The sequence below is a fragment of the Ptiloglossa arizonensis genome, chromosome 12, assembly GCF_051014685.1.
Source record: "Ptiloglossa arizonensis isolate GNS036 chromosome 12, iyPtiAriz1_principal, whole genome shotgun sequence".
Classification (NCBI taxonomy): Eukaryota; Metazoa; Arthropoda; class Insecta; order Hymenoptera; family Colletidae; genus Ptiloglossa; species Ptiloglossa arizonensis.
In genome coordinates this window covers 6,915,722-6,937,863 of record NC_135059.1, presented here as the reverse complement: position 1 = coordinate 6,937,863, position 22,142 = coordinate 6,915,722, and the positions used below count along the sequence as shown (strand labels likewise).

Below are 22,142 nucleotides of genomic sequence, written 5' to 3'. Positions count from 1 at the left end.
TTAGAAAAGTGCCGAATCGCAAGTGGAGCGCGAAACGAACGCGCTCGAACGAACCTAGATTCGCGAGATCGCCACCGAGATCGTACGATACTCGCGGAAGCGATTCGCGTGCCACCGGGCGTGTACGCGCACGCGCGACAACCCGCCGCGCGAAAACGGTTCAAAAGGAAAATTGGTCGGGCGCCCCGCTCGTTAGAACGGAATCGCACTTTCTTTCACGAGTATCTTCGGTTCGTGGACGAGACCAAGGGTCCAAGACGATCGAGGAACCCGAGGTGCGGTGCAACGACCGGCCATCAAGTAGGTCGGTTGTGGGCGCACGCAATCGTCGCAACGATTTTGAAAAACTGTCGTTCTACTTTTACATGGAAGCACTTTCACGGTCGCTAACCCCACGGCAACGAATCTTACCGTGTACTTTGCGTCGTCTTGCACCACAATACGTGCATATACGTACACGTATCGGGCCTGCGAAATGCAGCTGCCGCGTTCCGCTCGACGATCGAAAATACAACCGCGGTTTCCCCGAAACAGATTTCGCTCGACTTTTGCCCCCCACCGATAACGGATATCGCTTCGTTTTCTAAGAGAAAAAAAAAATATATATATATACATAAAGAAAGACGGCTGGTTCCGCGCGCGCGCGCGTAGATCGCAACGCAGAACAACGAACGACGAAGCTCGATCGTGATTTCGATCGCGAGATTCAGGTCGATCGGTACGGAAGAGCTCCGTTCCTCGATCGATCGGTTCGCACTTTTACACTTATCGTGCTCCGCAAAAAAATGTTCATCCTGAAAGTTGGCCTACTATCTCCTCGGTCGCAATAATAACCGCGCCGCGCACCCATGGAATCCTTCTCCTTCCTACCCACCCACTCATCTTTTCTTGCCTGCCTCTTCCATTTCCTTGATTTGTGCTGTGCCTCGCGATCGTGTCTCTCGGTTCTGTGACTTTCTCACTAGTGCGCACGAGGAAGGAGAAAGGGAGAAAAGAGGGAGCAATGCGTCGTACCGGTCACGGCTATCACCTTTTCTCTCCGCGAACGCAACCATTGTAACCGTTGCGATTGCCCTTGCTCTCGTCTCGGTTCGATCCTTGTTTCCTACGAAAAACGTACCACGTGAATAAAAAGTACCCGATACGAAAATATATATAAAAGGACCGATCGTCGTTCATCGATCGCCCGTCGATACCTACTTACGGTCAACATTTTTCGCGACGACTTCGTCCGAACGGGGGATTCTCGGTTAGAGGCGATTCGATCCTTTCCACGGCTTGCAGTTTCACGCTCTATGCGCTCCGTAGAGCGCAACCGTGCAACCGGTCGCTCGTGTTAACCCTCGAACAACGAATGACGCGCGCGACCGATACCGGGTCCGATACGACCCGAGAGGTACCGTTCCTTTCTACGCATCCAGAAACGATTTTCCACATCGGATCGCGTTCTCTGTAAATCTTACACGTTATCGTTCCATTGGGTTGTGCGGAAAGTCGTTTCATTTTCCAAAATGGGGAATGTACGATTCAAAAAATGAAATGACTTTCCGAAGAACCTAATAGAAATTTATTTACGGTACAAACGAACGATTCTATAGATAATACTCTTGATAGTACACTACTGATGATATTATACTGTACGATACGTGTACAGAGTTGGCTTTTCACTGCTACGTACGTACTTATTGTATCTTTCTTTGTAGAATCATCGATGGTCGTATCGAATATTCACACTGAGAAAATCAATTTTTATCCTATACCATTATTTATGCCGACCTTTTTTAGATCTAAAGTACGTCGTCTAGATACCATACGATCAGATACGTAACACTATAGGCATATATAACACTTGAGACATCCCTAAATTTCGTTTCAGATTCCGCTGGTATTCTTTCTCTTTTGCTACTTAAATTTTTGTAACTCGTATAAACTGTACAAGAAACGAATACAAAGGAATCTTTCACGGAACGTGTTCGACCGTTTCGTATTGTCGAATCCCCGCCGTATGGATAAAATATAAATGTAGTAGAAAAAGAAGACATTAATCGTTCAGAGGTGAGTGCATTCGAGGCTACGTAAATGCAAGTAGAAAACTGCAGACCTTGGTGATAAAAGAAAACTTACTACGAAATTGACCGTCGATTCGAGTGTTTATTTTTAACTTGCTCCTCGCAAAGATCCATTGAAAATACGAAGAAAACGCGATGTCGACGACTCTCCATTGTAAAAGTGAAAATTCACGGTGTACTCGAAAAAGAGGACACGTTACTGGTGAGAACTTTGCAAATATAATCGCGAGTCTGTTTCTCGATCGATTAACGATATATTAAATCGAACCTACGAAGATACGAGCAAAGAAAATTTATTGAAACATCGTTCAGACGGTTTTACTCGGAACAGTAACAAAAATTTGATCGTCTGTTTCGCTGCGAAAAAAAAACAATGTCAAGTAGTACGTCTATCCAGAAAATTGCAGATCATCTCGCTAATGACAAACATTCTTTCTCTTTTGCTACTTAAATGTTTCTAACTCGTAAATTTTTGTAAACATCGTGATGAACGAAGATTTGGTATTTATCGTGTAAAGATCGATCGTTAAAATAGGACCAATCGCTATAGAATACCACGACCAAGATCTCCGCTACATCACCGTAGCCAATTTTTCAAAAACGCAAACATCGATACACGAGGCGAAATGTTTACAAAAGAAAAGAAAGAATTACCGTCGAGAGAGCTATTTACATCTACCGTAAAAGGTTCATTATATAATCCTGTAGCAGACAAACGATGATAAGTTGGCAAATTTTATTATTATTAAAAAAATATGTAATCGATGCTTAAACTTTGACCACGTTTATCTCCAAATTGATTATTTCGAACCGATACACAAAATCGCTGAAATTTGGACTTTACATTCGTAACGACATAATTGCACGTGCTTACTTTTTCGTTTCTCCGATACTTTTTGAGAAATTTACACGGTTTCCTTCGAACACTTGCCTTTTTTTAAAAATCGAATATATTTAAAAGCCCTTTCGTGCAACGCTAGATACCATCGTACAGTTTCCACGTTATTTGAACCAGAAATTCGCAAACCTACTAGAATCGTAACAACTCGAGCACGATATGCGTCATCGTGTTACTCACTTGTCGTTTAAAGTAACAAAACTCACGTGCTATCGATCACAGTACAGATATTTGTGAATATTTTACAACAAGCACGAGTAATAAAAGGAATTTAAAAGAAAAAGTAAACGAAACGCACAGTGCGACAGTTCGTCGTGCTACTTACAGTTCTTGCCGTTTAAAGTAACGGAAGTCAAATGCTATTAATCACGAAACAAATATTTGTGAATATTTTACAATAGCCATAACGAAAGAAATTTAAAAAAAAAGGAAAAGAAATACACAGTGCGACAAATCGAAGCGACGAAATTAAGAGACTCGTATTTTCTATTTCTACTGAAATTTCGTTACGAAAAATCTCTGAAAAAATTCATTCGAGACGTATACTTCTAACATACCGCCGAAAGACATTTTAAGCATCTCGTATCGTTAAGAACGTCAAAGATCGGCCATTTTTCCAGGCTTTCGAGACGGTGTTCCCCATGAAAGCGTCCCAGAGTGTACACAAGAAGCACGAAGTCGAGTATCCAAGTGTATTCCATGTCCTAAGTGTTTTCGGGCTCGCCTAACTTCGCTTTCTTAGCTTCCGAATGGCGGCTGGTCGCGATTAGATACGAAGAAGAGCGAAATACATTGAAAATTTGACGAACGACATACGTTTGGCTGCCAATATCTTGGAACGATATTAGAATCACCGCATGCGTCTCAGGAAAACATTGAAGTATCGTTGTTACCCAACCTTGACACGGTTTACGAATTTACTTTTCTCGCGAACACACGCCTATACGATTAGTCGATCGAATGCCATCGTTCTAATACTCTCGCAACAGAGACGTTGCAATATCGACTGAAATAGTTTCGCATCGTCACGATGTCTTCGTAGTCGCGATAAATACGATTTCGACAAAGGTAATCGTTCGATCGAAGCAACAACAGCAACGATACCTATCTAGCGGAGAAAAGGTTGCCATGGGATCAACAACAACGCGCGAACTCGAACGATATTCTTGTTCAAAACCATCGATCGATCCCTTTGCTTTCGATTCTTGAACGAACGTGACCGTACGATTCGGAGCAGAAGGATGAAGCTAATTGCAATTATTTTTGGATAAAAATTTACCGGCTCACAGTGAGCCGAATTTAAATAAAAAATTTAGCGATATTTTGTCGTAAAGTCCACTTTCTCGAATGAGAATATCTCTCGAGTGTGTATCGCTTTTTAAATATTCATTCGTTCCAAGACTAAAGAAATTAATAGAAATCTAACGAGAGTTCTTTTTTTTAAACAAACAGCACACCTTTGCGTTAAATGTGCACACATTCGATTAAAAATTATTCGAGACAAATTATATATTTGTTCTTACCGTATTGTGTATATTTACCCGTTATTTGGTCAAGTGCAAGTTATATATTTAAGTTTTGTATATAATTTATCATTACTTTTCATTCACAACGTACCCCCTACTTTGTTCAATTATAGACTCGATCGCAATTTGCAATAATACTATTTGATTTTTCTTTACGATTCTTTACGAAAACATCGAACAAGCATCGAAGAAAGTTTAATCGATGTTTTTTCGGAGAAAATCGATTTAAAAATATTAAGGAAACAGCTATTAAACAAACACCAATTACAGTGTATTGTACGTAAGTGGGACAACATTATTTCGAAAATGTTACCGATACGAATTTCGTTCCGGTATCATTTGTAATTCTAGAAAAGTTATAAAAAAATGTTACTAAATTCTTCGATCCGGGCCACTCTGCGGCGGTTTATCTTTCACCCTCTCCACTTTCCTCTCTAGCCTCTTGCAAGTCGTGTTCCATTCGAATAGTTCGAATGGAATCGTTGGCGGCGATGCTAACGTTAACTGCGGAACGCAAATCGCCATATCGCATTACAAACTTATAAACATGCAAACCGTTTCTCGAGTAACCTTCGCAAACAAGTAGGTCACTGGGGCTGTTGGCGACGGTTTTCCCATTCAGTGACGAACCCACACTCGTAAATAGTAAATTTGCGTCCAGCGCGCAGATACAATTGGGTGGATCGTAGAAATTGACACGAAAAGTCTTTTCCCTCTTTCGTTGCCCGATCTCCAACCCTTTCTACGTAGACTTCGAGCGTTTCCCAGATTCTCGAGAAGAAATCGACTCGAAGCGGCCGCGAGCGTTCGTCCCTACAATTGGATAATTAAATTTCAACGAGCCACCGTACGCCATCGTGGATTGATCGTAACGAACGAGCGCGGTGTCCACCGCGTACTAACGCGTAACGCGTATGTACGTATGTAGGTATCTACGTTCAACGCGCGTATCGTCGTTACGAATCGTAGTACTGGCTGCCGGTGTGCTATTCGAGACTTTTGTCGAAGGGTGCGGAGAGTAGATGACGTCGTTAACGCGTTGGCTGCCAACGCAGAGAAACTGATTCCCGCATCGAGAATCGTACCGCGGTCGGTTTGGTGTCTGAACCTGGAGTCATCGATTTAGTCGTTAGAAAATGCTGACAATGAAAAACGTAGGTGGAAACGAAAGCGTCTTAGACCGTCGATGGTACTTACACATGTGGCAGCTAACGCGTTAACGAGAGAGTACAGGGATGGGGATAGAGGAGACACCCTTTTATATAAAGGGTGAGATAGCGGAAAATGGTTAAACAGAGAGGCGAGAAAAGCCCGAATGCGGGTGCGCGACTGCATGCGCCGCTGCAGCGACGCCGTAGTACCGCAACCCGCCGTCCATCGTTCGTCGTCGTCTCGGCGCCACAGTCTCTCTCTCCGCGTGTACGGAGCCGGCTGAAGCATCGTTTAGCTCTTTCCTTTCTTCTTTTCCTCCTAACGTGTGCACCTACCGTTTCGGCACGCTTCTATAAAATGGTAAGTCGAGAGCCGAAACTGCGAGCCTTCCACCGTTTCGACCTGTTCCGGCTGTACTCGTCTCGGTACACGCACATCCTTGACGGTAGAACGCGAATTTAAATCGTCCGTTATCGACGACACGTCGCTTACGGTTCCCGAACTCTTTGCTTCGCTTCCAATGTCAACCGCGAAATATCCTCCATTCTTGAAGTTTAGCCGATTTTGTTGATAGTTTGTTCCCCCACTGCTCGCCACGTAGCCCATTGTGATACAACACAAGTACCTACGTACGTGTTTTCCTAACTGCGATCAATTTACTCCGACGGATGTTCGAAATACCGCACGAGTTCCATCGCTGATTCAACATGGATCGACCAATTGCTCCGAGTTATCGACCGTAATCGTCCCTTACGGTATTTTGCATGACGATATACCCGCGCGACTGAAACGACGAAAAACACGACGGAAAGGAAGCAAAACTTCGAAGACTTCACTCGGTTTGGAGTTTTTGTAAATCACCACGAGATCGCAGCACCTCTTGGAATCGTCGCTCGCATCGACGCGGTCACGGTCGCGCGAATCGTTCATTACTTTTTCGTTGTTCGTATACCATCAAAACCAACATCACGCACGATGAAAACCGATCGAGGTTATCGCCGATCAGCGATATCATCATTGTTCTCAACGTGGTCATCGTCACCGTCGCCGTCGCCGTCTCTGTCGCCGCACATCGCCGTCGTCGTCGTCTTACAAAATAAAATAAAAAAAAACAAATCTCTGAAATCGTATGTAAAAACTCGCAAATTCCGCAGGTACTTGCAGACACGAATCTGCCAAATCTTCGTCGCGAGCAGCAGCAACAGCAGCAGCAACAACAACACAGGTATCGGTACGAAGGTGGGAGACAATTCTCGCAGGAGCGAGGGGACAATCGACAATGCAGATCCGCGCGAAATGGCAATCCGGAAGAGATCACGGTGTTGAATTTAGTGGACGGGGAGAGTTTGAGCTACAGTTTGGCATTGATACGGGGCCGTACGTCGACACCGTGCAGTTTCATCGTGGTGCGTAACCAGAAGAACCAAACGTCCGAATGGCCGATCGTTGCGGGCGAGTTTCGCGCGGTGGTGGAACTGGCACGTGGACCGAACAAGTTGGAACTGGAAGCGGCCGGACAAAGAAAGAAACTGCTGCTCGTCCACGAACCGAGAACCACCAGATTACGCGTGACGCCGGTCTACGTGATCTGCGCCGGCCACGATGGTTACTTCCAAGGCCCACGGGGTGAGGATCGTTCGCCGGAGAGCGCCGCGACCAGGATAGGTCTCGGTGCGCGTCTCCTGCAGGCCCTCGCCGCCGAGAAATTACGCGAGACGGGCTACGGTAGAAAAACGTTTCAACTGGAGCGCGACTTGGACGGTCCGGAATGCTTGGTGATGCACAGTATGCTCGACGTCGATCGAGCACGGGCGATGAATCAACGGGAACTTTGGGAATTGATCGCGCGGGAACTGATGACCGGCCCGTTGGCGTCCAAGGATCGTAAATACCTCGCGTTTCTCTCCTGCACGAGATATCGGGGGGCGCCAAATCCGCGCACACACGAGGACACTCTGGCGAGGACGCAGGGACACGCTGCCCTCGGTGGCGGTGGATTGGCCCTGTTCGGCTCGGCTTGTCTTCACACGTGGCCTACATGCATGGCTCAAATACTACCGAGATTCCTCGACGCGACGGTCGTCGATACGGAACAACTGATGGACGACAGCAATTACCGTGGCACCCACGGTGGATGTCTCGCCACCACCCTCGGCTCGGTTCTCCACGAATTGGGTCACACGTTCGATCTGGGTCACACCCGCGAGGGAATCATGGGACGTGGATTCGACTACGTCGACCGGGTATTCATCGGGGCATCTGGAATCGACTTCAACCGTAATCCCGTTCTACGAAGGGATCCGCAGCACACCACGGTCGCGTTGAGCAGACCCCTCAGCGTGACGGTCACGGTGCAAGAACCGTTCCCTCTCTTGAACAGCCCGCGTAGGAATCGTCTGCTCTCCGAAACTTCGCGACCCTCGCCCTCTCAAAGCCCTCCCCGATTACTCGGTAGAGTGTCCGCGCCTGCCAGTCCGGAACTCAACAGATCCTTCACCAAGAGTCTTCTACAATCCGCGACGGAACAGACCAATTTGCAAACCGACCGGACGTTCTGGACACCTTCCTGCGCGGCGTTTCTCGCTTATCATCGTTGGTTCAACAGCGAGATGGACAACATTCCCACTCGGCAGTATCACGACATCGAGTACGACGGTAAAAGGTAAAACGTCTTGAAATCTTTGTTAGATTCCCTCTCGTTCTTGATCCGTGTATACATGTAGCGATACACTCGGATCCGTATAGTATTCTGGTAACAATATCTTTTCAATGGCAGGAACGTCGTCAGATCGCGTTTCGGAGTACGAGTACTAGAACTTAGAGAAACATCCGGCGGTATGGTGGTTGGTTCTCGACAGTTTCCGGGATCCCGACCACCTTTGGAAGCGTTGGTTCCCCCAGCTCCGCCCCATTGTCTCGTCGCTCTGACTCTCGTCGCTGAAGATTCGGCCGGCAACGTACTCAAGTATCCTCTTCCCACGGCATTTTGAACTTCCATGCTTCGTCGTATCTTGGCATGGTTTTGAAACATCGGACGGATACGCAACCAGTGCCAACCGATGCAAATCGATAACAGTGCACCAATCACACGCCCCCCTTCGCGATCTCCGCGTACATCGTCCGTGGAACATTGGATAAGGTTTCAGCGCGAACGAAACCAAACTCGAAACCCAATATTGTATTTGCCTCGTAATTGTCGATATTTCACGAAAGCGCTGCGCAAAGAAACAAGTTTTCCAATTTTTACCAGTTCCTACGGAAACTGCTACAGTAGTGCTTTCTACACCGGGTGCGAAAAGCGTCGGGTCTAAACAAGTCCTTTGCAATGATACAATACGAAACTCTGTATGCGTATACGTATTCGTGTACGTATGCGTATGTGTGTGTGTGTGTGCGTGTGTGTGTGTGTGTGTATGGGTATGCGTCTGACCGAGTGTATCGAAAAGGGAGATACGTGCAAAACATCGTAAACTAATCAGAATTTTATACAATCTTATTAATCCTACATTTCAGAGACTATTGTTATTATTACAATATCTTTTTGTAAATATCATCCCAATCGTAGCTTTCCGTGGACAACCGGATGATACTTGACTGAATTTGCGTGTATGAACGGACATATGTGTTAACGTACATGTAGGTATAGACATGTCGGGACAAACGCTGCAGCTCTAGCATCGTGATTTGTTATTAACGACTTGTAAAAATGCGATAAAATTATATAACAATGCAACTTCCACGTACACCAGTATGTACAGTTTAGGTATCATAGAATTACTTTGGTAAAGTTTCCAGTCGATAAATATATTGTTTACAAAGTAATTTACGAATATAAAAACGAGGACTTGAAATAACTAGAATGCCTTATTGGTGATAATAACATGTAGGCATAGTCAAAAGTACAAGTTAACTAATAAATGCGAAAACTTCACACTATGATGTACCTACTACTGCACGAAAGAAAACCATACAGTTAATTAAAACGGCATACTTAAAACGTTCCTATCGAAATACACATAAAGATAAAACATGCCACCCTCGCTGTACGTATAAACATACAATGATATCGCGACTATTACTACGGTTATCATTATCTAATATATGATATTCATTCGTTTGAGATAAAACACGTAATAATATATTTGGTGGTTGTCGCTGTAGTATAAAATTTTGACAATTGCCATCGTAATCAGTTTTGTCGAGATAACAAAGTATTTGTCAATAATATTACAGTTGAATACCTTTGCCAACCAGTACCGCTTTACGAAACACACCAATAATAAACACAGAAAAACTCAATGTAATACACGATTAACAACGCAATTACTTGTATTTTTAAGTATCTAAAATCCAAAACATTTTTGTTACATATATCGATTACTAAGTGTAATTGGGGTTATGTTCGTTTCCATGTGAAAAATTAACTATGCTCTCTTCCGCTTTGAGCAAAGACGGGAACAACAGTGTGCCCAAAAGTGAAATTGAAGTTCTATTTCCAGAAATCGTTCAAGGAAAAATAAATACCGAAGAGTTTCTGACTGCAGCACGTGGCATTGTACGAATCCTAGGTACGTACAACATTCGCGTTTAGTAAAGCAAAACCTATGTACAAAAAAACACGAATCGATTGCACCAAAACTACGAAACGTCAACCGATCTTGCAGATAAATTCGGCAAAGTTTTTGCTCCAGTTAAATACGACATACAGGGTAACATTAACGTAAGTTTTCCAAGAAGATCGTTTAATTTCTAATTTCTCTTTCTAATTTATTCATTCGAGTCTAATTGCAGAAACTCTCTACCAGATACGTGACAAACAAACAAGCAAATGCAACCCTGCAAGACATGATTTTAATTGAAAAAAACACCGAAACCAATTTAATCGCTACAGACGCTTTACTGTGGTTAACTAGGTATGTGCATCGAGCTATATATTTTGTTTTTAGGCTTATCCATTCTTCGTTTTCACATTTTTCTTGAATAAAAATTCAAATGTACCTACTATAGAGGATTGTTTATGATCTTACTATTTTTCGAGAAAATCGTCGAAGATACTAAAGCGAGTGTACCAACGGAAGACTTGGTAGCATTTCTAAAACAGTCTTACAAAGAAGCTTTGGAACCGCATCATAGTTGGATGGCACAACAACTTTTCGATGTAAGTGCATATTTATCGACCACGTACACCCAAAATATAATAAATTCTATCCATATTTTATGGAATATTTGTTTCGTAATATTCTTAGTATAGATCTTTGATATTTGTTTTATGGTAGAAAACCATAGTTTATTAACCAAATTTCAAACAAACGTATGGTAAAAGCATACTATATCTAAAAGATATACAGATAGCATTTATAATTCTTCTTACTCGTGTATTGCATAATTTCCATTCTTTGTTGAGAAACAATATAATTAAATAAATATCGTTATATTATGATTTTTAATTGACTTTTACCAACAGCTCCTTTCGCGCATGATTCCCACACGCTCTCAACTTTTACGAATACTAGTTAATGAACAAGCTGAGAAGAATGACTTTATGATAAACCACTTGGAAATCTACTTATTGAATTTGCGGAAAAACGTTGTAGCATTACAATTATTTTATATAACTAATATTCGTTAGTTATATAAATAAGATATATCGTCGTTTTCCTTGAAAATGTAACATAAAACATACTGGGTAGTACTAATGGTATTACTGAGCATATAGATTGTACAATTTATTATAGAAAATTTATGAAAAATGTACAATTAGACATTATATAGAACAGAATATCGATTGATAATTTGTCATAAATATATAATAGAATATGTATGTATTATAAAACCAATTACAAAGCATGTAAGATTTGTAATTTCTGCATCAATCTAAATATTTAGATACCATTTGGAAATAAAATTTTATTAATAGCAATGGTAAAAAGTATATCTAATATCGTAAAAGTATGGCTAAATTAATGTTCGTAGTATGTGTTACATAGTTGTGCCAAGTAAAATGTTTTAGCACGTTGATCTGCCAAATTTTTCAGAGCAATTGTACTTGTGATGATTTCAATTAGGAGAAGACAAATCATAAAAGAATTGATAAATATTTCATTATCGTGTAGCAATGTTCCTCGATCGAAGATAAGGAACACCTCCAGAGGAAGCTGTATCAGTATCAATATCAACCAACAACTGGTCAATTCTGGAATCTAGCAACAACTTTCTTGTATAACAAGTAGCTAAAAATCGTAATATGTATAGAATATGATTACCTTGCCACCAAGATTTCCAAGATATCCCAAATATAATTTTAAACTTTCAGATATCAAAAATATTAAGAATACTGCTAGCGTTACAAATTTATAAATATTTGTCAAGCTATTATACTGTAAGATAAGAAAATAATTTTTTAATATTTGTATATAATTAAAGATTATTATATAGCAATAAGTAACATTGTATTTACTTTGGCATCTAAGTTTATAATACCGATCATTAACCAAATTGGGAAAAGCCATAAGTTAACATACAAAGCCATTTGAAAAGGCAAATTGGATTTTGTTTTATTTCCTGTAATTAATTTCATTTTATTTTAGACGAAAGATTAATTTTTTTAAGCGAGGGTAGATAATTGTGTAAACTGTAGCTCATTATCACACCACATTAACCTAGAGAATGTTTGATCGAAGATATTTTCACGTTTTATGTAATTAATACGTCCAGCAAACAGTATAAATTTTAAATTGATTTTGGTTATAATAATATGACATTAAGTTCAACCAAGAAAACTAAAATCCCTGTTCAAATCAGTGTTACCACATTCAACTAAAATTTACCATAATATTCAACTGAAATAGGTCTAAATTTTTCAATTATAAAGAAGAATAAAGGAAAAATGTAAAAGTAAATAGTGTTTGATACTATATTACTGCTTGATACATGACTGCGTACTGCATTCGTGTTTAACTCAGTTGTAAATGCAACTTGTATTTCGAATTTTTAGAAATATTTCTTCTGCGATTCATCTTTCCTTCTCGTATGTTCTGTTACTTCTTAGTTGCTTACTCATAATGGAATTACCAATGGAAATGAAAGCACGAGAATCTGAAAATTTTTAACATATCGAAAAATATGCAATTTAATGTTTTATAACGCATAAATATAATTATGTGATCTATAATTGGGAATAACACAAGAAAATAATTTTTGAAACAAAATAGATTAATTTGAGAATTTAAAAAGTTGGTAACTAAATTGACTCACGTAGCAGCGTGACATGAGTTTTGTGATTTCGAGGATCAAGCGGTCAGCAAAGAAAGTGACAACACAGAAAACGTTCGCAAAGTCTGATTGCAGCTGTGTGTATAAGCGCATGCGATATTTAACGCATTAATAGATTGTTCTTGGCATCAGATTGAACGTTAAAGTATTTCTAAAAAATTTGATTATTGATTCCGAGAATAATCTGTACAGTCTTAGGAGGAGAAAAGAGGTTATCCGTTTTTTGATTTTCATCTTTTCAAAACGGAAGAAACTGTGGAAATGGCTGGTGCGATGTTGTTCGAGCGGGCACAAGCAGTTTCAGTGACAAATCGTAGTGAAGGTATTTCGCTTCTCAATGAAATCGTCTCTGATCCAAACATCGGTGTCACTGACGATGATGAAGATAACATTCGGGTGAAGGAGCAAGGTATTTTACATCTTGGTGAACTTTACAAGAAAGAAGGCAAGGCAAAAGAATTGGCCGAACTGATCAAAGCTACCAGACCGTTCCTTAGTTTAATTAGCAAAGCCAAAGCTGCTAAGCTTGTACGATCGTTAGTAGACTTTTTCTTGGATTTAGAAGCTGGTATTGGTATAGAGGTACTACCACAGATACTTAATATTAAATCCTAGTAGATGGTTTAGTATTTGTCTTAATTTTCTTTCTCTATAGGTCCAGCTGTGTAAAGAATGTATAGAATGGGCAAAGCAAGAACATAGAACGTTTTTAAGGCAATCATTGGAAACACGTCTGATAGCATTATATTTCGATACTGGCATGTATAGTGAAGCATTGCAATTAGGATCAGCATTGCTCAAGGAACTTAAGAAACTGGATGATAAACAACTATTAGTAGAAGTTCAATTGTTGGAGAGTAAAACTTATCATGCATTGAGTAATTTGGCCAAAGCAAGAGCAGCTCTTACTAGTGCTAGGACAACAGCTAATGCAATTTATTGTCCACCCAAAATGCAGGCTGCTCTAGATTTACAATCTGGAATTTTACATGCTGCTGATGAGCGAGATTTTAAAACAGCATATTCTTATTTTTATGAAGCATTTGAAGGGTAAGTTATTATCCCTTTGAATAATACTCTTATTAATATTACAATATAAGTTTTTACTTATATCTTTTCATTGGTCTGCTTTTGTTAACAGATATGACAGTGTTGAAGGTCCAAGAGCTTTAACAGCTTTGAAATATATGTTACTGTCAAAGATTATGTTACGTACACCTGAAGATGTTCAATCAATTATGTCTGGGAAGTTAGCCGTTAAATATGCTGGGCGAGATTTAGATGCAATGCGAGCAGTTGCCGAAGCAAGTCATCGACGTTCATTAGCTGATTTTCAGACAGCCGTAAAAAAGTATCGTGAAGAACTAGAAGACGATGTAATTGTACGCGCTCATCTCGGCTCTCTATATGATGCAATGCTTGAACAAAACTTGTGTCGCTTAGTCGAACCTTATTCGCGTGTACAGGTATATGTCGTTTATTTTATTTTTATTACTCTGATTTTATTGAATTGATTCGATCTACTTCCGTTATCGCGTCTTATTCTCTCTTGTACCTTTCAATTTAGGTCAGTCATATTGCGACCTGCATATCATTACCGCTCGCTCAAGTGGAAAAGAAGCTATCACAAATGATATTGGATAAAAAACTAAGGGGTGTTCTTGATCAGGGTGAAGGTGTTCTAATCGTTTTTGAAGACACTCCGCGTGACAAGACTTACGAACTTGCATTGGATACGATACACAGCATGGGGAAGGTCGTCGATACACTTTATCAAAAAGCGAAAAAACTCACTTAGCCATATTTAATATATATTTCTACCAGCAAAATTTGTTATAATTATTATTACCATTAACTACCATTTCGTGTCATTAAAAATCAAATTAAATAACATTTTCCGATGTTCATTACATAAGAAGCTCTCGCAAATATTATATAATTTAAAACACGTTCCTATCTCGAACATTTCTATTTTCTTTATAACAGTATAAATTTGATAGTATCATTTGTTTCGATATGTGAAATTTAGGTAATTTGATTGAAAACACCAATATGCTTTCGTACATTTGCACCGCATATCGCGTGCGCGTACACACATTCTCATATATTACACATACGCTCAATTCTTTTCTTCTTTTGATTATACACATACATTGACACATGCATACGGTGGTGAATCTTATACACAGTAGTATTTTTGTTGGTCAACTTTTTCTTCAGAAACAGATTGAAAAGATGACAACGTGATGTGCAAAATACGAAATACAGTGCTATGATGCGAAATGATTCATTTTACTCACTTATTTATCCTCTTCAAGGTACCGAAAAGAAATTAAACAATCGCCAAATTTTGTCCTATTTATCTTAAAAGAATTACGTTTATCTACAAAGTTTACTTAAAATTTGGCCAAACATTAATTCTTTTATTCCTTTAATTTTATTTTTTATAGTGAATATATTATCGTGGATTATTATGCATGCAAAAATCGATTTCTTCCTTATAATATTATCGATTGAAACTAAAATATCGTTTTGAATAGATGTTCTACTGACTTAAGCCATGATGATTATAATTATAATTATAATTTATTTAACCCGGTAATTTTATACTTCTATCAGGTATTTCATTTGTACATAATTCTTTTAGAATAAAAGATTTTTTTATAAGGCATTAATTCAGTACAATAGTTGTTGTTCGATGCACAAAAAACGTAATTGATGTGACATTTAGTACAACTATCATTTGTTACAAAATATTTTCAAAACCTATCATAGATCTATAATTATGAACTTAATCTCGGAGAAAAAAAAAGAAAGGAATAGTTCTTCTAACGAATAACGAAAAGTTCAAATTATGATAAAATTACCGTAACTGCTTTAACGTTACAGATTCTGATTTGATGGCGTAGTAGGAATATGCATCACGACTTCCTGTTTGAAGTTGTACGTTACAACAAAGAGACAGTGTGGTTATATTTTATAAAGTTTTTTTTTTTTATGAAGTGTATAATGGCGGATATCACGGCACAGAAGGTAAAATATTTTGTGTTACGATTTCAATCGTAATCAATTGAAATATCAGGCAAGGTGGTTTACGTTGTCCGCTCCACAAATTACAAGTAGGAATGTTTAGGTTAATGTAACGTTTGACCCAGGCCGGCATCATTATGACCGAGATAATGCTCTTTTCCTCACCAATATTTTCCAAAGATTTCTTATCTTACAATTAATATTTATATCTATCATTTGTTAATTTATTTGTATCTGATATCCGTGCAGTTAATTAATATTCTTATCTGGGCGCTTACACAAAAACTACACATGTGAACAATATTGTTGTATCAGTGTTACTTATTAATTCCCCTTTTGAACTATTATGTGAACTTTTATATTCATTTGTTGTTTTAAGCAGTATTATGTCTTTGTAGACAAAACCTATAAATTTATATATAAAATTTGTTATGACTTACTATGTAATAATAAATTGCTTCATATTTAATTTCATTTCATTTATAGATTCAAAATATATCTCTATTGATTTGATAATCAAATTAAGATATCATTTCAATTTAATGTGGTCATGCTACGTAATATATTTACAACCTAAGTTTATCTTACAGGTACAAGAATACAAGGATTCCATTAAAACTAAGGTAATCATTTAAATGCTGTTTCATTGTAACAGCATATAGACATGCATTGTACATACATACATACATACATATATATATATATAGATATATATACAAAAATATATATATATATATATAAAATACATGTTTAATAACTAGACCAGAATTATGAATTGTTTAGGCTGAACAACTACTGTTAAAAGGATTTCCTGAGAAAATTGTGAAGTTGAATGAATTATTGGAGACACGTGTTTTCTGTAATAGAAAACTGTCGGATGTTCATCAAGATTTAAACGTGCCCATTCCAGATCCAATAATTCTCAATCATTCCGAAGATGGAGTTACTCCGAAGAAACGAAAAACAGATAATAGCGTAGACCCTACTGCTGGAACCAAAGTAATGGTACTGCCAAATGGACCCGTGCCTTGTAACAAGCCTCTATGCGATCTTATTTGCATAGTCAAACCATATATTCGTCAACTATTGGAAGACTCTAACTTGGTACATTTAGAAAATAATAGGAAACCAGCTTAAAACATAAAATAGTAGAAATTTTCTCTTTGTTTACATTAAATTTTGTATTTTTAGTTGAAGATGTGGATTTCTTTTTTAATTCCAAAAATTGAAGATGGAAATAATTTTGGTGTGTCAATTCAGGAAGATACACTTGCAGAAATACAATCTGTTGAAAGTGAGGCTGCCGCATTTTTTGATCAAATATCTAGGTAACAGGAATGACAGTCTTCTAGAATGTTATTTTTCAATGAAATAAAAAATGAAGTTTAGTAAAAATATTTTTCGTTCTGCAGGTATTTTATTTCTAGAGGAAAGATCGTTAGTAAAGTTGCAAAGTATCCACACATCAGTGATTACAGAAGAGCAGTCCAAGAATTAGATGAAAAAGAGTACGTGAGTTTGTGGCTGGTTATGTGCGAAGTTCGTAATCGCTATTGTTCTCTACACGATTTGGTAATCAAGAATTTGGAAAAAATCAAAAAACCACGCTCTTCCAATGCGCAATCCTTGTATTAAACGCTATATATACTACTTATACCTGGTAATGTACAGGATGATAACGAAAGGAAAACAAAAAAAAAACATGCGCGACGAGGAGAGCGTTATTCTCGACACTTTCAATGGAAAACTAGAATTACCTTTTTTCTTTATTTTTGATCCACTAATCTTGACGTTGACTCATATGCTTCAGTGATGTTCAGAGCGACGCCACAAACTAAATTCATAGTTATAATCAATTTTTTAAAAAACAACATTAGACCCACAATACAAAATACATTTAATTTATTCATTTGTAGAAGTAAATAGTTTTCCTTTTGTATCAAAAACTTGAGTCAATCCTGAATTGCAGCTATTTAATTCTTACATCATTTCAGAACCTTCAAACAAAACTTCTACACTCATGATTAAAGTTTGTCAAAAATATGACTGTATCATTTTTTTTTTTATAAACCGAATTTCCATTGTTCTTTCTTTCGAAAATTCAGCTGTTCGATTACACGAACTGTACGTGTAGCGTACTTAATGGAAAACTTTAATAGATGTAAAAGTGTTGGGATATCTATCCTTTCATCTATTTGAATCTAGAATATAGTTAAGCATGTAATTTGTAATTTACAGCTGTAATGATCGTTAGAACATAAATCAAGATATAACAAACGGTTTTTGTAGATGGTATTAACTTAAAGCGCCATTTTTTCTTTAAATGTGATATATACGAAAAACTGATACAAGTTATCAATACGACGAAATTCAAATTTTTAACGCAAGTCAGCTGTACGAAACATGAAACGCTTAAACTACAAAAAAAAAGACCTGTAAAATGTATTCAGGAACATGCATCGTTTACAGACGTTGCATTTATCCCACAAATTTGGTAGAAATACGTGTTGAAATAGCTTTCAGTACCTGGTATACACGAGTAAATGTCAATCTGCTTTCGTCACCCTTATGCCATTCTTACGTAGCCAACCACTTCTTCATCTTCGCCCCCCTTCTCTCGCAAAATTTCACTTATTCTTTTAATCATTGCTTTTTCCTTGTCATATTCCCGGAACATGTAGGATTATACTAATGGTTTGAAATAGTTGAAGAATTTCTTGCATGTGGATAAATTATACGTAAATTACGTATAAATTTATATATTTCTTAATTAATTTTATAAAATGTAATAAAAAGTATAAAACAATCCGAGTCCATCCGATGAATAAAGTTCATCCGATTCCTTTGATAATTCATGATAAGTAAATATAAAGTAACAGCTTTGATAAATATTTTAACACGTTAAATGCTAAGCGATTTTCTCATGTCTTTCTATTTGTTCAAATTACTATGAAAAACCTAGAAACATTTAATACTTTAATGGTGTACTTATTATTTTATAGTAGTACTAATCATAATAATTTTATGTAGAAGTTTACAATTGGAGTTCAGTTATGGGAAAAATTTCAAGAAAGCATTGTACGTTTGAAATATTTATCTAGCAATAGACACTGGTGTTCGTCATAGCAATCAACGTATTAAAGGTTATTTTATCAACAATTATGTTAACTATGTTTCTTCAAAAAGGCCGGGGTTGAGATAACAATGTCGATTAAATCCTATCGATGTAACTGTTAAAGTTTGACATTCTTTTTTCAGTGTTCTCTGTTTACTTAATCGCTCGTCAACCTACAAGAAATTAATTACTTATAAATATTTTAATCGAATTAGGTGACAATATATTATACTAAAAGTTGTTCACCATATTTAATAAGTCCTGAAGATGAATGTTATGTGCATGGTTCATAAATACTTCGCACAAAATTTGTAGAAACCAACTACCAGTTATAATATCTCGAAATGCAACATGTCCTAGAACAGTAGCATGCGCAACAAACATATCCGCGTAATTTCTCATTGTCTCTTCGTCATTCATGTTACGATTGACCGTTTCATTCGACGAATTAAAATTATTCGTATCAGTTGTGTGTCTTGGTACTTTGATCGAATTTTGCGTTTTATTTCCTCTGAAAGATAATTTTTCAAATACCCTAAGATCAGTAATCTCTGTTTTAATTTAGAAAATTTAATATATAATGTTTTTGTCAAAGTCAAAAAGCAGATTTATAGCGTATACAGTTTCTTAGATTGCTTTGGGGAAAAATAACACTTCAAGCATTTTGGTACTTGCCTACATAATTGAAAAATAAAAATCTTTGGTTTTCCTGCAAGATCGGAACAAACTTTTGCAGTAAAAAGGCCCAAAATATCCATGCACGAAACGGTTTTAGAATTCTGTACTTTACTCTCTGGATTATAATCCACACCTTCTATTTTCGTGATTTCACAATCGGCATCTATACTACCATGACTGCTGATGATAACAAAGCATGAATCAACTTTCCGTAGATCTTCACACTTAGAAAATTCTTTTATCTTTTCAATCAATTCCTAGTAAAATACAAACTGTTGCAGTTAAAGATTTTCAATCTCTTCAACCCACCAAAAAATATGAAATCATTTACCTCCCCTGTTAAATCAAGATAAGAAATAACCTTAAAACCCATTTGTTCAAATAATTGTTTTAAATTTTCAGCATCGTGTGTTGCTGAACTTCTAGGTACTTTACTTGAGTATTTATAATGTATATTAGTAATTATTAAAACCAATCCACGGGGTTTACTGCGCATTGGATATGTTTGAATATTCTCATAAACAGGGCCATCTAAAAATTTTGTAGCTTTTCGTACTTGAATTTGTAAAGGTACATCGGATAGTTGCATATTATGAAAAAAATTGTCTTGCCTGTTTTTTAAAGAAAAAAATATAATATCTTTCAGTAAAACAACATCACAGAACAACTTCAAAATAGTTTTGAATATTTTGAATAATACCCTTCTATGATTGGAATAAAACTTGCTTCCTCAGTGGTGTTATTATTTATGACAGTACTTTCATTAATATTTGTGTCAATTTCATTATTATGAAATATAATGTTCTTTCCTTCTAAAATGTCAGCTAAATTCTCGTGACCACTTTGTCTAAGACATGTAAGGAAACGAACAAATGCCAATGGTCCTCGTGTTTCTATAGTTAAGTATATGTCTCGTACAGTCGCTTCATCCTTAATATTCTTCTAAAAGAAAAAGAAATAAAATTCAGTCATATAATTTGTTCTATAGAATTAGCAATTATATACAAGTGTTAAACATAGAAACAAAGTATTTTTACCTTCCAACGTAGAATATTTACGTCATCTCTATTAAAAACATTGTTTTCTAATAATTTGGGCCATAACCTAATTAAATTTATTTTGGGTACAATGTCTTCATAACACGAATTTATCGCGTCTCGATGTTTTTGATCCATATTAAGTAATAATACAAAGTATTTCTTCAAAGAAAATTAATGTTTCTTATAAAAATTCTTAATAAATCGATATTAAGAACGTGGGTCTGTTAAATTAACCCATTAATTAATAACTTATCGTAGGTTTATCAATACCTGACATCATGACGAGATGAGTAATTGACATATACTGGTTCAAATAACTGTCACCATATTATTTGCATAGAGGCAAGGCTTTGGATTGATAGAATGAGCTGGTGCATACACGCGTTCTACCAATCAGGAATTCGAATGGTGCTCACGCCTTATGTGTTTCTGCATGCTTGTATGACTGTGACATCGTTTAAATTGAGCGCATATGTATTCATACTCAAGTGTCATTAATTTTGCAGTGTAGAATATAGTAAGCCATACACATTCTTCTTTAGGTAAGGTTTTAATGTCGTGTTGATTAAACTGGATAAAATAATTGTTTTATTTAAACATTATAATAGGTTATCAATTCAATATATAAATCATTATTTATTAAATACGCGTTATTGTAATTTAATGTGTGTATATGTAATTTAAATAGAATATGCTAAATACTTTTATATTTTTAAAATAATGTACATATAATGTATTTTATGAAAATTTGTCTATTGAATTGTAATCTATAATAAATATAAAATGTCGTGGAACTGTGTAGATCAGGCGTATGGGTACAACAAACAGGCGTTCTCCAAACGCAATAATACATATATAATATATAACAGCTTCATTCTTGAATTGATAATTTATTTATGAACAAAGAAAATTATTTATTAATAAAACTTTAGGCCTTCAATAAATCTATAGTCAATGTTACGTAGTGTACATACTATTATACCGGATGTCGGACAGTAGCAGACAAAATGAAAGACTACCTCAAGTTAGACACAAGGGGCAAGGGGAATTGGTTGCCTGCTCCATCTAGCCCCTTCCACTTTTCAGATTCCTGGCTATTATTGATTAAGTCGAACACGCTTTTGCTTATCACGTAACAGAGAATGCGAATGAAATAAAATACGACAGAGTGAAATATACCAAAAGTGAATGATATTGGCATAGACATAAACTTAGAACATTAACATCGCAGCAAAACTGCACGGATCTCGTCGATAACGATTGGTGGTCGACGGTGTACAAACGGAGTGTTAATTTTAAATACAGTAACAGATCAGCGAAAAAAAAAGAATTTTGTTCGGAACGTAACAACAATATCGATAT

General features: G+C 37.2%; 7 protein-coding genes across 10 annotated transcripts; 4 read left to right on the top strand and 3 right to left on the bottom strand.

Annotated features, from left to right (window-relative positions):
* Window positions 1–4,727: 4,727 nt before the first annotated feature.
* On the bottom strand, window positions 4,728–6,096 carry LOC143153338 (uncharacterized). The gene is made up of 3 exons (XM_076324412.1): window positions 5,691–6,096; window positions 5,397–5,601; window positions 4,728–5,306 (listed from the first exon to the last, which is right to left on the bottom strand). The coding sequence occupies exons 1-3, from the start codon at window positions 5,931–5,933 to the stop codon at window positions 5,236–5,238; spliced, it is 519 nt and encodes a 172-aa protein (XP_076180527.1). The 5' UTR covers window positions 5,934–6,096; the 3' UTR covers window positions 4,728–5,235.
* On the top strand, window positions 5,904–10,359 carry LOC143153332 (uncharacterized). The gene is made up of 4 exons (XM_076324403.1): window positions 5,904–6,005; window positions 6,800–8,307; window positions 8,422–9,688; window positions 10,145–10,359. The coding sequence occupies exons 1-3, from the start codon at window positions 6,003–6,005 to the stop codon at window positions 8,633–8,635; spliced, it is 1,725 nt and encodes a 574-aa protein (XP_076180518.1). The 5' UTR covers window positions 5,904–6,002; the 3' UTR covers window positions 8,636–9,688; window positions 10,145–10,359.
* LOC143153337 (pleckstrin homology domain-containing family A member 8) lies at window positions 9,735–12,080 on the top strand. Of its 2 annotated transcripts, XM_076324411.1 has the most exons (6): window positions 9,735–9,945; window positions 10,031–10,213; window positions 10,310–10,365; window positions 10,437–10,558; window positions 10,653–10,803; window positions 11,110–12,080. In XM_076324411.1, exons 2-6 carry the CDS (start codon window positions 10,072–10,074, stop codon window positions 11,272–11,274), a joined length of 636 nt encoding a protein of 211 aa, XP_076180526.1. In that variant the 5' UTR covers window positions 9,735–9,945; window positions 10,031–10,071; the 3' UTR covers window positions 11,275–12,080. The 2 variants fall into 2 exon arrangements, with proteins under 2 accessions (XP_076180526.1, XP_076180524.1); XM_076324409.1 differs by having other exon boundaries at window positions 9,736–10,213.
* On the bottom strand, window positions 11,358–12,705 carry LOC143153036 (transmembrane protein 17). The gene is made up of 5 exons (XM_076323784.1): window positions 12,687–12,705; window positions 12,473–12,634; window positions 12,103–12,206; window positions 11,909–12,022; window positions 11,358–11,845 (listed from the first exon to the last, which is right to left on the bottom strand). Exons 1-5 carry the CDS (start codon window positions 12,703–12,705, stop codon window positions 11,606–11,608), a joined length of 639 nt encoding a protein of 212 aa, XP_076179899.1. The 3' UTR covers window positions 11,358–11,605.
* A 77-nt stretch (window positions 12,706–12,782) lies between these two features.
* Window positions 12,783–15,200, top strand: Rpn6 (regulatory particle non-ATPase 6). The gene is made up of 4 exons (XM_076324407.1): window positions 12,783–13,499; window positions 13,573–13,967; window positions 14,059–14,383; window positions 14,485–15,200. The coding sequence occupies exons 1-4, from the start codon at window positions 13,179–13,181 to the stop codon at window positions 14,713–14,715; spliced, it is 1,272 nt and encodes a 423-aa protein (XP_076180522.1). The 5' UTR covers window positions 12,783–13,178; the 3' UTR covers window positions 14,716–15,200.
* A 618-nt stretch (window positions 15,201–15,818) lies between these two features.
* Reg (proteasome regulator gamma) lies at window positions 15,819–20,394 on the top strand. The gene is made up of 5 exons (XM_076324408.1): window positions 15,819–15,950; window positions 16,538–16,570; window positions 16,731–17,051; window positions 17,139–17,275; window positions 17,360–20,394. The coding sequence occupies exons 1-5, from the start codon at window positions 15,834–15,836 to the stop codon at window positions 17,580–17,582; spliced, it is 831 nt and encodes a 276-aa protein (XP_076180523.1). The 5' UTR covers window positions 15,819–15,833; the 3' UTR covers window positions 17,583–20,394.
* Window positions 17,410–22,113, bottom strand: Dronc (Death regulator Nedd2-like caspase). Of its 3 annotated transcripts, none has more exons than XM_076324404.1 (8): window positions 21,755–22,113; window positions 21,051–21,350; window positions 20,778–20,939; window positions 20,441–20,682; window positions 20,072–20,351; window positions 19,738–19,997; window positions 19,309–19,597; window positions 17,410–19,235 (listed from the first exon to the last, which is right to left on the bottom strand). In XM_076324404.1, the coding sequence occupies exons 3-8, from the start codon at window positions 20,913–20,915 to the stop codon at window positions 19,116–19,118; spliced, it is 1,329 nt and encodes a 442-aa protein (XP_076180519.1). In that variant the 5' UTR covers window positions 20,916–20,939; window positions 21,051–21,350; window positions 21,755–22,113; the 3' UTR covers window positions 17,410–19,115. The 3 variants fall into 3 exon arrangements, with proteins under 3 accessions (XP_076180519.1, XP_076180520.1, XP_076180521.1); XM_076324405.1 differs by having other exon boundaries at window positions 21,800–22,113; XM_076324406.1 differs by having other exon boundaries at window positions 17,413–19,235; window positions 19,309–19,573; window positions 21,755–22,099.
* Between the last annotated feature and the right edge of the window lie 29 nt (window positions 22,114–22,142).